Source organism: Chrysoperla carnea, chromosome X (assembly GCF_905475395.1).
Source record: "Chrysoperla carnea chromosome X, inChrCarn1.1, whole genome shotgun sequence".
Taxonomy (NCBI): Eukaryota; Metazoa; Arthropoda; class Insecta; order Neuroptera; family Chrysopidae; genus Chrysoperla; species Chrysoperla carnea.
Genome location: NC_058342.1, coordinates 15235311 through 15250012, shown reverse-complemented (window position 1 = coordinate 15250012; position 14702 = coordinate 15235311). Strand labels below are relative to the sequence as shown.

At 31.1% G+C, this 14702-nt stretch overlaps 1 protein-coding gene across 2 annotated transcripts in view; it reads left to right on the top strand.

The window, feature by feature from the left end:
- Positions 1-1756: 1756 nt before the first annotated feature.
- The window catches only part of LOC123302354 (potential E3 ubiquitin-protein ligase ariadne-2-like), a 28053-nt gene continuing 15107 nt past the window's right edge, over positions 1757-14702 (top strand). For both annotated transcript variants that reach the window (XM_044885254.1, XM_044885253.1), the window contains exons 1-3: positions 1757-2156; positions 9589-9909; positions 12792-13045. In XM_044885254.1, coding sequence (XP_044741189.1) covers positions 1923-2156; positions 9589-9909; positions 12792-13045 — 809 coding nt within the window. In that variant the 5' untranslated portion in view covers positions 1757-1922. The remainder of the gene's footprint in view (positions 2157-9588; positions 9910-12791; positions 13046-14702) is intronic.

The window sequence follows — 14702 nt, the reverse complement described above, 5'->3', positions numbered from 1 at the left end:
ATATTATATACAGAGAATGTCGTAGTAATAATAATGGTGGTAGTGGAGAGAAAGTCAAAGTCTGATTAGTAGGCCTTTTTAGGATCTATCTTCTAAGCTCATCACTCCTTTCTCCTTCACCCTGTACCATAACTCATTTCCTATAGCCCTATGATAATTGTTTTCTGGCTTTGTGAAAAAATTCTACCTTAAGGCGAAAGAGTCTGTCATCTCGACTTTTAAACTATGGATCCTCCACTGTCCTCCACTCACATTAGAACAGCCCAAACAGAGAACATTCCAATCGAAAGGTTTATATCTTTTTGGTTTGGCTTGTCTTTAAGCAGCTGGGACTTTCTATTTCGTATTTATAAAAGCAGAGATAGTATTTTAGTAATATAGAATTAAAATTTTGATCCCTTTCACGGGAGTACTATACCTTCATTGACAATGATTTAAAGTGCTTAATAAATAACTGAAAAAATCACATCACAATATTTTTTTCTCAATAAAAATGGAAATACACGCTGTAAAACTAAAAATAAACTGAATTAAAAGCTTTAAAATTAAAAATGCGCTGCTCCAATTCACTCTAAGATGCAAATTTGTAAAAGGAAAAAAAATGTAATCTTTTTCTTGACGCACGGCACCTGTTATGGAATTTTGACGTCCATTTATTTGTGATTTTGTAATAGGCTCTGAAATTCAAATATCTCGAAATATTTTGGAAAATATGCAAAATACGAAAAAAATATAGATAATTAGCTTATAGAGTAAAATTTTCTAAAAAAATTACCCTGATAGAATGTGTCGTATTTATGAAAGGAATCGATTAAAATATAATTTAAAAGTTGTATCTTGTATATGTTTCAGAATGTATAAGGTTTGTAAAAATGGTTTAACTAAAACTATGAAGTTTTTGCTTATAAATATGCTCTCATCTCAAGAATGAAGAATCAGGCGGCTATGAAACACATATCAAATTATAGGATATAAATAGGACTCGATTATAACAGTTTTCATAAAAAGAGCGTTACACGTACCGTGGATCAGGACAAACATTGAACATTTTTTTCTTTTATAAATAGCAGTGGCAGATTTGAGAAAGGGTCCAGTGGGCATAATCTATATTAATAGAGATTTTTTTTAGTCTTCATTGATGAACATTTTGCCTCCCTTGTGGTGCCATTTCAAAAAAAATTTGTCTTCTTTCCCCTTTTTTAGTCTTAGTAAATGCAGTTCGAGCTCCCTTGTGGTTCCTTATTTCGAATGCTCAGTGTGCAACTGCTCTTTTGCCCCCTTTTAAGTTCGCTACTGAAAAATAGTCTTAAATTTATGATTTCCATGTTAACACTTCAAGTCCTTGAGTATTTTGTCATTTTTAAGATCACTTATTTACACTTAAAATGAGCCCATGTAAAGCCCAAAAAGATCATGTATAACAAAGTTGTATGCCTACAAATATTGCGTATTATTAAGGAAATTAAAATTGTCATGTTTTAATTTTGCGGAGTATATTTAAGCATGCAAAATTTTTCCTGAAAAGATGTACGTAGATCAGATAATCGATCTTAATTACCCATCTTGAATTAAGATAACTATTTTTTATACAACACACACAATCTCACTTTGGTATATAGAGTACATATGTTCAGTCAAAGTACCATAGATAATAACACATTTCTATTTGGTTAGTACATGAACAACATTGAAAAATATCATAATTTCACATCCAAAATGGATTCTAAAAATCTTTTACCAAATTTCTATTGTGCGTAGTAAATCAACAAATTCTAAAATAAAAATTTAAATATTGTGAACTTTGTGAAACAAAGAATGGTGTTTATAAATCAAAATTAAATTAAATTAAATTAGAGTTTGTTTACTAGTTTTGTTTTGGTCTTTTTTTTCCTTTTCTGTAACTTCCCAACAAAAAGTCAGCAATGGACGGTATGTCATTTGACTCTGATATGGAATATTCGGATAATGATTGTTACGATGATGACGATTATTATAATATGGGAGATGACTGTGATATTGAACAAATTGATCCGAGTAAAACTGATCCCGAATATTTTGCATATGATTGTTTAACTGTCGAAGAAGTTGAACGATTGTTAAATGAGTCTGTTGAAATTCTCAGCAATAATTTACAAATAACACCATCGTTAGCAAAAGTAAGTTGTTAAATATTGATGAATTTTTAAGGAAAATTATAGCTTCGAAAAAATTTAGGACGTAGTAATTTCTAGATAAGTGTAATCGCCTTGACAGATAATTACAAATGTCAAATTTTTCATTATTTTAACATAAATTTTGATTTTTCCCTCAATATTAAATTTTAAAAGTTGATCATGGAAGTAAATTTTTTGCAATTCCCAAAAAGAGAAAAATTGAAAAATTTTCCTCCGCGGCCTCGTTCTCTTGAACTTATTTGTAATTGTCAATTTGTCAGTTACCTTGACCCATTTATATAAATCGGCCATGTGTTATGATTTCCTAGCCAGAAAAATTTGAGACGTATAAGAACAAAAAATTTGCATATGAAAATTTCGCCAGTTTATTTATATTTTAATTTTTGAGATTCTTTGGAAGTTGACATGTCAATTTTGACAGTTAAAATAAACTTTCGTAAATTAACCGCAAAATAGAGGAAAATTATCGAGGAAAAGGAAGCTCTAAAAAGCGATTCAACTGCTTGTTGACATATTGAACAAAATATAGAGTGGCTACAAACCGTGAAAATGGCTACAAACTGGGAATTCTTAAGGAATATGATCGAGGATTATTTTTTAAATTAGGAAAATCGATTAAGTATCAAAAAATCTTAGAAACTATCCAACAATAAGATGATTTTTTATGTTTTTAGGGTTCCGTCATCTAAGATGAAAAAAGAAACCCTTATAATTTCGCCATGCCCGCTTGTGTACAAAAATCAAATTTAAACAAGTGAAAACAAATAACTTTCTGAGTTAATTGTTGAAACACTCTGTGTAGAAAGGTAGAAAGAATATCAGTGCTTGTATAAATTTTTATAAATTAGAAGAGTTTAAAAAACCAATACAATTTGGTTTTTTTAAATTTCGAAAATATTTTCTAGTTTTTTTTTTTTCAAGAATGTTCTACAAGACCTCTAGTTGAAGCTTCCTGTAAATTCTTTCAACAAACTTTTAACTCCGTATCGTTCATAGTACTGGAGAAAATGGACACTAAAATTTTGTCTTAATTTACTCCCTCCGGGTAAACAGTGATGTTTACGAAAAAATTTTTCAATCAAAAGTTGTAAATTTTTTTATAAGGAACATTTTTTTGTTCTATCTCCAACGGTTTACAAGATGGGTCCTATGGACCCAAAATCCAATTGATCTATGTTGTAATTTAGGAACTCAAACTCACGTTTTACGTCTTGAGCATACTATAAAAACGAAAAGAGATCTCAATCTAAAATTTGTATAGCGTGCTCAAGATGTAAACAATGAGTTTGAGTTCGTAAATGAGCAACATAGGTTAATTAGATCTTGGGCCCGTAGGAGGGAAAAGTTTTCTTATAAAGAAATAAACAACTTTTGTTTGAAACATTTTTTCGTAAACATCACTGTTTATTCGTGAGGACATGAATTAGGACAAAATTTTGTGTCATGCAAATCTTCAACCAATGCTCTTGTGAAAGATTCTTGAAAAATGGGAAAAAAATTCTAGAAAACACTCTCGAAATAAATTAAAAATTTTCTAATTTCTATACAGGGTATTTCAATAAATATATATATTAAATTGTTTTTTCTATTTTCATGATTTTTCATCACGATTGGTAATTTAGAACTTTCTGACCAAACTGACTTTTTTCTACATCCTCACATAAACGTTTTTGAGCTTGACCCCGTAATTCTGACGTTTTGGTTATTTTTCGGTTTTATTTTCGATTATTAGGTTTTTAAAGATCGAGTTGGTAGATTACGAGAAAAATTTCGTTCCAGTTTGAAAAATGTAGTTTCGAGAAAACGCGCAGGTATTTCGGATTTAGGAAAAAATAGACTGAAAAAAATTTCTGTACGTGTCCTATTTTTGAACGCAAGGGCGAAAAACTTCAGTGTCTAATCAACTCCTCTATAATCGATAAACTCAACCCAACCAACTAGTAATTGCAACAAAACTCCGGGTCTATAAAATTTTCGATCTATTTTTTTTACAATTACCAGCTATAACTTGGGTTCTACTTCGAATTTCTTCATAAAATTTTAGGAGAGTGTATAATAAAATAAAGTCGCCCTATTAGCTCAGTTGGTTAAGGCGTAACCAATTCCGTCCGTGGTATGCTTCGGGGAGCGGGTTCGATTCCCGCCGTCGCAACAAAATTAATTTAATTAATAATTGTGATAGGCTGGTGTAGTGCATGGTATATGCATGAAGGAGGTGCACTCAGCCTCTGAAATTGAGGAGCTGAGCGAAATTATCAGCGGAAAGGTGGTAAAACACATATATGGTAACACAATGGGCTCTATAGCCTAAGTGTGCCCTTCGTGGACAGCCAATATAGCCTAACCTAACTTAACCTAATTATAAAATAAAACATTTAAAAAATAAAACAAACTTTGAAGAAAACCCAACGAAAAAATTTTGTTCAGAAGTTTTATTTTTGTGGACCGTTATGCCTGGACTATTATAACTAAATGGGAAGTTTCTAGATGGCTCTGATTCAATTTTAAGCCGGAATTCAACGGTGTAGAAATGCTGATAAACAAAAACTTCTATTCATGTTTTTAAAATATTTAATTCTAAGGTTGCAGCGCTGACCTTAAAAATAAAATTTGGCAATTCAGCAAAAAAAAAAAAAAAAATTCAGCGTTATAACGATCTACTGGTGCCTCATGACCTGATTCCCGTGAACTTTGTGTGATATTTGTAATTGTTATGTATTTACCTTGACCGATTTATTTTCAAATCGATCATTTCTTTTGTAACAGATGTTTGAACTTAAATTGTACAAAAGACCCCGCACACAATACATTGATTTTTGGTTTCGGTGAAATTTTTTTTTTAAACATTGGACTAAGGTAGTTTTGATCATGGTAGTTCTGATCGAAAGTTTTTATGGGTTCAACTCTCAAAAACCCCTCCCTTCCGAGCTACGGCCTTTCAAAAGTTATGCCTTCATGAGATATTGTTTTATGATGCGATTTTTTTTTTTTTTAAACTTTAACATCCCTCAAAAACCTTTTCCTTCCGAGCTACGGCCCTTTAAAAGTATATCTACATGTGGCCGTAGTTCGGAAGGGAAGGGTTTTTGAAGGTTGAGTCCATAAGAACTTTTGATCAGCATGATCAAAACTAAATTAATACATAATTTTCAAAAAAATTTAACCGAAATCAAAAATCAATGTATTGTGCGCGGGATCCTTTATAATACACGTGCGTTCATAAGTTTTTATTTTTATGAATCAAAAATTTTTACGGAACTTGGCACAAATGACTAATGTTTTTACATGCCCTTGAAGCTATCAGTCGAAGTAGCTTAGTTGTTCGGAATATTTTTATTTTGGTTTTCTTGGTATGTACTTGTTCCTCGAAGTGTACAAAAGAGACAAGATACCCAGGTGATTGGACAGACACACTCGATTTTTAAAAATGGTCTGGAGTCTCTTGACTTTGAATCAGTCGGTGAAATTCGACTTTTTTGCCTTTCCAGTTAATGGGAATTTTTTCTTCTGGTTTTTTTGGCATGTGTTTGTTTCTTGAAGTGTACGGAAGAGGCCCAGGTGATTGGACAAACGGACTCGACTTTTAAGAAAGGTTAGAGACTCTTGACCTTGAATAAACCGATGCAATTCGACTTTTCTCCTTTACAAGTTAATGGGAATTTTTCTCTTCTGGTTTTCTTGGTATATATTTGTTTCCCGAAGTGTACAAAAGAGAACCAGGTGATTGGCCAGACAGGCTGGATCTTTTAAAAAGGCCTGAAGTCGCTTGGCCTTGAAGAAACTGGTACAAGTCGACTTTTCAGCTTGTGAAGTTGATAGAAATTTTTTTCTGCTTTTCTTGGTATGTTCTTGTTTTTCGAAGTGTACAGAGGAGACCCGGGAGATTAGACAGACGAATTCGGCCTTTACAAAGGTTTGGAATTTTTTATCATTGAATGAACCGGGACAAGTCGATTTTTCTGCCTGTCAAGTTAATGGGAATTTTTCTCTCGATGTTTCAATAGTTAGGACTCTTTCTATAAAGTGTACAAAAATCTCCGAAAATTGGGAATTAAAAAATTTAGAATAATCTAGATTATCAAATTTTTTCTAGTTTACACGAATAAATGAACCGTTTTAAGGATGTACGAGAAAAAAGGCAATTTTAAATAAAAAGCTAGATTTTTAAAAAAATATGAAGTAGGACTAAGTCTAAATCAATTCTGAAAATTTTATTTTAAGGGGGCTACTTGATTACTTAAATAAATAGTTTTCGGGTAGCTTCTTTGAACGCTCAGCGTAAACCGATAAGAGCTGATAACGTTTAAGCTACATTTTCAAAAGTTGAAAGTGCATGCTGTCGAATGAGCTTTATATGGTCAAGATCATTTTCCGCGGAGATACCTACAAGTATTTCTGAATTTACGACAAATTCCGAAATAAAAAAGTGATCGTAAAGCTCTTGATTAAAGAAATTAGGAAAATCACCTCCAGAAACCTAAATCCGCATGGACAATTTCGATATCTAATATTAAGAAATCGTTAATGATACAAAATTTTTAAAATTTATTTATAAATAGTAACCAAACCCGACGTTGCCTGGGTTATAATACACCGCATGTTTAATGGTATAAATAATATTTAAGGACCCATTTTTTAACGTAAATATTATAGATTTCTATCTTAGATATTGAGAGACTTATTCGACCATTCTCAAGAAAGACTGACTCAAGTCGCCGAGAGAGCCTCCTTTTATACCCTGAGGTTGTTCTAGAGGCTTCTGGTTAAAGGAAACTTCGAGAGAAGGGTTTTAATCTATTCTATTATCTTCTATTGTCCTTTTTCTTGTTAGAAAATCGTTTAATTTATTAAAATTTATATCCAGATACAATATTTTCATATAATTAACTTATTTTTAACAATAAAACCCTTGAAAAAACACTAAACTTGGTTGAAATCAAAAGATTTTAATTTCGGAAGAAGGCCCAGAAAGTTCGTCTCCGCTTCTGGTTTGATAGTTCTACTGACCGTCGAGAGATGGCGCTAACAGCTCTCGGCGGTCAGTTTAAAGTTGATCATGATTATAGTTATCGGTTTAAACAAATTTTCTAGATCATTTCTAGAATTTTCTAGAAAATTTCGAATTGATTTTGACCGTTACACACATTTTGGAAATTTCTAGATCATTCCAGAAATTTGTTCTGAAAATTTCCGAAAATTCATATGAATAAGAAAAGTACAGATATATTTTTTTTCATATTTAAGCCAACCACAATCACACACCCCAACCAAATGCCCTTACTTTCACAAGGAGACCAAGGGGTATTTACCGCCTCAACGGAAAGGTGATTGGAGTCATAGAGAAAACCCTGTCTTCACGTAACATTAGCATTTTATATTTATACATTAGATTTAAGTTCTGAAATTCCTGGTACAGAAAAATCCATTTTCCTTAACATAGAAAAAACATTTACTAATATAAATATGAAAGTTTCTTTTTCAATTAGCTTCGTTGTAAAAATAGAAGATTTTTCTTAGAAATTTGTTGTTAATTAAGTGTTTGAAAACAAATAAATGAAGAAGTTTTCTCAGAAAATAAATAAATCAATTTTCGAGGAAATCTATATAACATATAAGCAGATAAAGTTCATTATGACTACATCGTAATCTACAATATAGTCATAGACGAGTCGGCGAGAAGTCGAAATTATCGATTTACGTCAGAAAATTGAAGAGAAAATTGTATTGTGTACTAGCCTGATACCCGCCCACTTCACTGGACTTATAAGTAAAAACCACCCCTTCATAGCCTCCGCCTCTTTTAATCTCACTTATCAGTTTTCAATTTTTTAAATTTTAAAGTAGTCATAATTCATTGAGTATATCAGAAAAGGAAGCCATGACTTGTGACATTTACTATTTTAAATTTTTACAGAAATCTTTAATTTATGGTTCAAAATGATGATCACAGATAGAGCAGAGTTATGATCATCATTTTGAACCATAAATTAAAGATTTCTGTAAAAATTTAAAATACTAAACGTCAGATTAAATATATTAATTTTTTTTTTTTTTAAATCTCTGTATATTTTTAATTTATAGCTCATGTGTTATTCTGATGTATGAGCTATATTGCTGTAAATTTTCATTAAAAACCATTCGCTAGTTTTTGCGTGAAAGCGTAACAAACAAACAACCTTCCTTACTTTCACATTTATAACATATAGGAATTTTTATAGAATACGCTTAATACGATGGTAACAAAAAAATACGACTATCATTTAAAAAAAAATATTTTTCGATTTTTTAAGAAAAGCACTGTGTCGGATAAAATAAGTCATAGGACAAAAATGAAGAATTTAATCAAATACGCCGTTCAAGACCAGTCGCGATTGTTCAATCGTTATAAGCAAATTAAGGGTCAAAGACCGCAAATTTCTTTTTTGCTCAACAAAAGGTCGTATGGATGTTTTATTTCGATCAACATGTTGTGTTTTGCTCAAAGAATTCACGATTTCTTTCTAGATATCTTTGGTATTTTGCTATTGGGATTTTGAACCAAATTTTTTTTTGACAAAAATGGAAAGATCATATATAAATTTTATGATAAAACTGTTTTTATTTTTTCATGATAATTTTAAAGAACAGTTTTAAAAGAACTTTTCATAAGAGAAACGAAAACGCCCGACTAAAAAAATGTTCTTAAAAAATCGTTGTGACGTAATAATGTTAATTGGATAGTATACACTGTATACAGCATACACATTTAAAAATAGACTGAAGAAGTGGGCGTGATCTGCCCAGACTCGATAAAAGAGAACGATGCTCTGACGTACGTTTTGTTTCGTTTTAGTTGGGCATTAACAGTCTTAGACAAGTGCTTACTGTAAGTAAAGAGAAAAAACATACGGTCGAGCATCGTTCTCTTTTTACCGAGTCTGGAATCCCACTTACAAATCGTCCTTTACTTTAGCGTGGTCTATTCTTATATGTTTATGGTATACAATTATTAATTTGTTTATAACTATTTAAAAGTCAAAGATAAAAGGTCGCTAGTCTTGAACGATGCATTTTGTTAAAATCTCAAGTTTTTATCGTTTTTTTTTTTACCGGTTTTCATTACAAAGTCGTAAAACATCAAAAAAATTATAATTGTCGCTTATAAAACATCATTTTAAAAATTCTCAAAGAAATTGCATCCATCAATTTTTTGACGGGAAATGTTAACCCGACTGGCCTATTAACATAATTGAATTAGTTAGCATTTATTTTATTATTAAGGGTTCTTTGGGGAAGGGAGGGTAGGATCTCTTACTAAAATTATCCATCGATGAAAAATAAAAGCCTAGGACGTCAATGATTCCAGTTTAGGCGCTTTAACAAGACCCTTTTCAGTTTATAACGAAGCAATTCTAATAATTGTTTTTGTTTACAGGTTTTGTTACATGCTCATGGCTGGCAAACTCAGGAAGTCTTATTAAAATATCGAGATAATTCAAAACTCCTAAATGGTATACGTCGTGGTTTGGGCGCACAAATGAAACCATCGACAACTGTGCCTAACAGTGCTTCCCCAAGTTGTAGTCTCTCAACTACATCAGCGGCTGTGAAAAATAATGCATCGTCATCATCACAACAAGTTCAGTGTCCCGTTTGTATGGTGGCACATTTGCCTGAAAAATTTTGTGGCCTACCATGTGGTCATGCATTCTGTACGGAGTGTTGGGCAATGCATTTTGAAGTACAAATTATGCAAGTAAGTATACTTTTATTTTCTTCCCCACATATATACGAGTTACTCCATATACGGGTTGTTCCAAAAAGTGTATACACGGATGAAGTTTTAACGAAATTTACTAATATGACTGATATCACCGTGCTATAATGATGCACTTTTCAAAGGACCTAGTGTACGTTGTAGGCCTTGATGTGTACATCACGAAAATATGCTTCAAAATTGTCTAACACCCCCAAATTTTCAAGTTATTGTGGAAAAAGCGTTTTTCGTGCACACTTAAACAATTGCAAATCAATTTTTAACCAATTTTCTGGCATGTTTTTTTTGAGATAGCTACTCTTTTAAATCCTCAATCAAAATCATGCTCCTGATCAAATTTTTAACTAAATTTTCGTTCTTTTTGGGTTCTGATTACTCTAAAATATTCTTTGATTATTGATTGTAAAAATCAATTTCGGTAATTATGACCAGAAAATACGCAAATCAATTTCTTCAAATGGCTACTTTTTTTAAATAGGTTACTTTTGTTGTAAAAAAATAGAAAAAAGGAGTTTTTCAGTTCTGGAACGCTCCGCGCGAAGTTCTGCACGCGGTTTTATTTCAACATTTGTTTTTTTTGATGGCGTTTTCTTGAATATCGCTGCTTCTATTGATTGAATTGAGACGAATATAAAAATGAATTGTTTATTAAGAATTTCTGCATCGACCTTACCTGCTATCGAACCTTGAACATAGTAAAATAACCTCAAAATCTCAAGAAAACGCTGTAACCTCATATTTTCAACTTTCTCTGATAACTTTTCGAAAAATGAAGGAATTCAGTTGAAATTTGAAATTCTGGAAAAAGATGTAACTTATGATCATAAAAAAGTGTGATAAATTTTAGCTCCGTAAATAACCTTAACTTTGAGAAAAACGAATTTTTCTGAAAAATTTCAACAGCTCGTACAGTTCAGGAAAATCATCGTTATGATAAACCATCATTCAAAACTTGATTATGAGCCGAAACGATGCAAAACAAAAATGCAGAAAACTCTTTTAAAACATGAAAAAATTGGAAATTTTCATTTGTAACGATGCAAATGTGGATTTTTTCGAGTTTTTTACATTTTTGTTTTGCAATGTTTCGGCTCATATTCAGGTTTTGTAAAAAATTCGTTCGCACTAATCGAAAAAGCATAAAAAACCTACAATTAAAAAAAAAATTAAGGCTTCACTCTCAATTCAACTCAAAGTTGAGGTTATGTATGGGGCTAAAATTTATCACCTTTTTATGATCATAAGCTACATCTTTTTCCAGAATTTCAACTCAATTCGTTTATTGTTCGAAAAGTTATCATAGAAAGTTGAAAATATGAGGTGACAGCGGTTTTCTTGAGATTTTGAGATTATTTTACTCTGTTTACGGTTCGATGCAGAAAATTTTAATAAACAATTCTTTTTATAAGATAAAAAGTATTAATATTAAAAGATAAAAGGATCGTTCAGGAACCGGAAAATTCCTTTTTTGTATTTTTTACAACAAACGAAATTTATTAAAGAAATATTAGTCATTTGCAAAAATTTATCGAATTCTTTATCAAAATCCGGTAAATTTATTCAACTACTAATTTGATACCCGCCCGCTTCACTGAGCTTAAAAGCAAAAACCACCGCTTTATAGCCCCACCTCTCTTGATCTCTCCTTCCATAACACTTGAAGAGATTGTTTTACGTAGCTAAAAGTAATACACAGTTTTCAATTTTTTAAATTGTAAATTGGTCATAATTCATCGAGTATATCAGAAAAGATATCCATGAATTGTTTGACATTTACTATTTTAAATTTTTACAGAATTCTATAATTTATGGTTTAAAATAATGATCATACATCTGTTCCATCTATAATCATCATTTTAAACCATACATAAAAGATTTCTGTAAAAATTTAAAATAGTAAATGTCAGATTAAATTAAATTTTTTAATTTTTTTAAAAATATATCTTTATAAATTATAGCTTATGTGTTATTCTGATGTATGGGCTATATTACTGTAAAGTTTCATTAAAAACCATTCGCTAGTTTTAGCGTAAAAGCGTAACAAACAAACAAACATCCTTACTTTCACTTTTATAATATACTAGAGTGATACCCACCCGCTTCGCTGGGTTTAAAAGTAAAGATTGATAAAGGTTGCTCCCTCTTATCCCTTTTCTATAACACTCGAAATAATGGTGGGGATTGTTACACAGGTAAAATATATTATTTTTTTAAATGTATAATAGTAATTATTCATTGAGTATATCAGAGAAGATGGCCTTGAAATATTTTTTATTGACTATTTTTACAAAAATCTGTAATTTATGGTAATTTCAAATGTCAAATTAATTTTTTTTTTAAATATATCTTTATAAATTATAGTTCATGTGTTATTCTGATATATCAGCTATATTGCTATACAGTTTCATTAAAAACCATTCGCTAGTTTAAGCGTGAAAGCGTAACAAACAAACAAACAAACATGCTTACTTTGGCATTTATAATATATAGAGTTAGGGATGTGTACTTTGTTAATGAGCTACTATTCTATTTGAACTCATGATTACCAAATAAAAGTATTTTAAATTAAGTAAATAAACAATTTCTGATGTGAGATATTTCATCGTTTTTTATCGAATGGCCCACCTATTTTGTATGAATGGCCTAAGCATCAGCCATTCAGTTCATTCAATGTTGTATTAGACGATACGGCTGAATATCATTTAGAGCGCTAGCTAAACGGCCCCTTTTAGTAGAAAGGCTAGGCTGTTAACTGAATGGCTAATTATTATAAAATGCGACATATACAAAAAATTTGAGTATATGTCGCAGCTCATCAAATGTGACTGGATAACATAACAGGTTTATTTTATTTTTTGCAGGGTATTTCAACTGACATTTGTTGTATGGCCACTGATTGTGATGTATTGGTTCCAGAAGATTTAGTCTTAAGTTTTTTAATGCCTCGACCAGCACTTAGAAATCGTTATCAACAATTTGCATTTCAAGATTATGTAAGGTCTCATCCACAATTACGTTTTTGTCCCGGCCCAAATTGTCCACTGGTATTGCGTGCCAAAGAGCCACGTGCGAAACGTGCCACATGTAGCCAATGTAAAACAACACTTTGTTTCAAGTAAGTGAATTTTCTGGAATTTTTTCTTTCCTCTTCATTCGTCATATTTCCCCTTCATTATACGCTTTTTATTATTAGATGGATTCTTATTTTTATTGAAATGGGATTTTTGTCTTTTCATAATTTTGAAAACGAAAATTCTACATAAAAGGGTGTGAGAGGTGCCTGGGAAGATTTTTCTAACAAAACGCACTTATTATTGAATTAATTAACATAAAATTTTTTAACATCCTATCTCAATTTAGAGAGATTGTAGAGGTGTGCAAAGCCTTAAAATTTTGGAAATAACGTGATAACTTGATATAAAAAAGGACAGAAATGAAGGTTGGGAAGTTAACATCCCCAAAAGACACTTCCTTAACATTAACTCAAATTACACACAAATTTTCAACCCTCTAGGTCAATTTGAAAGGACTGTAAATGCATAAAGCCTTAAAAAACGGAACAAAAAACGTCTGATATTTCGACATACCTAAACAAGAGATAGTGGCTGGAAAGTTAACACCCCCGAAACATACTTCTTTAATACTAACTTAACTTAAACATTTTCAATACTTTAGCTTAATTTGGATGCGCTTTTAAGGTGCGCAAAGCCTTAATAAGCGAAAAAAAATATACATGATATACATCGAAAAGTTGACGCCCCTAAAAGGCACTTCTTTTTTACTAATTCTAGCTACATATAAATTTTCAACTATAGCTCAATTAAGAGGGGCTTTTTAAGTTGAGAAAAGCAATTTTATCCAAATCAGTAAACAACTTGAAATTTAGAATTTCGCAACATTTGGAATTTAGGGAAAAAAATTTCAACTCTAGCTCAATTTAGAGGGTCTGTGTAGGTGTGCAAGCCTTAAATACGTTGATAAAAACAAATTTTCTCCTGGAAAATTCTCTCCAAATCGTTGGATCTACCTCCACATACTTAGTACTGTTTTATCTACTAAACAATCTTAAATCCAAAATTTCACGTCATTTGGAGTTAACGGATCAAATTTTAAACTCTAGAAAAATAAAGTGGGGCTGTATAGATGCGCAAAGCCTTAAAAATGTTTCGGAAAGCAATTTTCTCCAATTGATAAATAAAAAACTAATTCAAACAAATTAAACATTGGATCTTGCGTCAAGTCAGGTATTTTTGTTTTTTTGATATGTTGTTTGAAATGTAAAGCCAATGTTAAACTCAAGTTTTCTACCTCGGGAAACGACCGAATCATGCCGAAAAATAAGAAAATCCTCGAAAACTTTGACATTATTTTAGTTTTTGCCGATTTTGACCTGAAAGGACTAGCTATTCATCAAAAACTTATTTTTAAAGTAGGTTAAATTTGTAACAATTTGACATCAAGTCGGTTTTTATAGGATCGATAGTTTCGGGGATACAGGTGAAAGCGCAAATTAGGGAAAAAATTTTGGTGTCCATTTTCTCCAAAACTATAAAAGATATTAAGTTGACAATTTGCACGTAGCTCTATCTAGTGGTTTTGAGAAAAATTTTGGACAAACGTTAAAAAATTCTAAAAAATAATTTTTCAAAAATTTTCGAAGCTAGTGATGTTTACGAAAAAATGTTCCGAACCAAAGTTGTTTATTTTTTTATAAGAAACATTTTTACGTTTAAACTTTTGTTCTATCTCTAACGGTTTACAAGATGAAATTT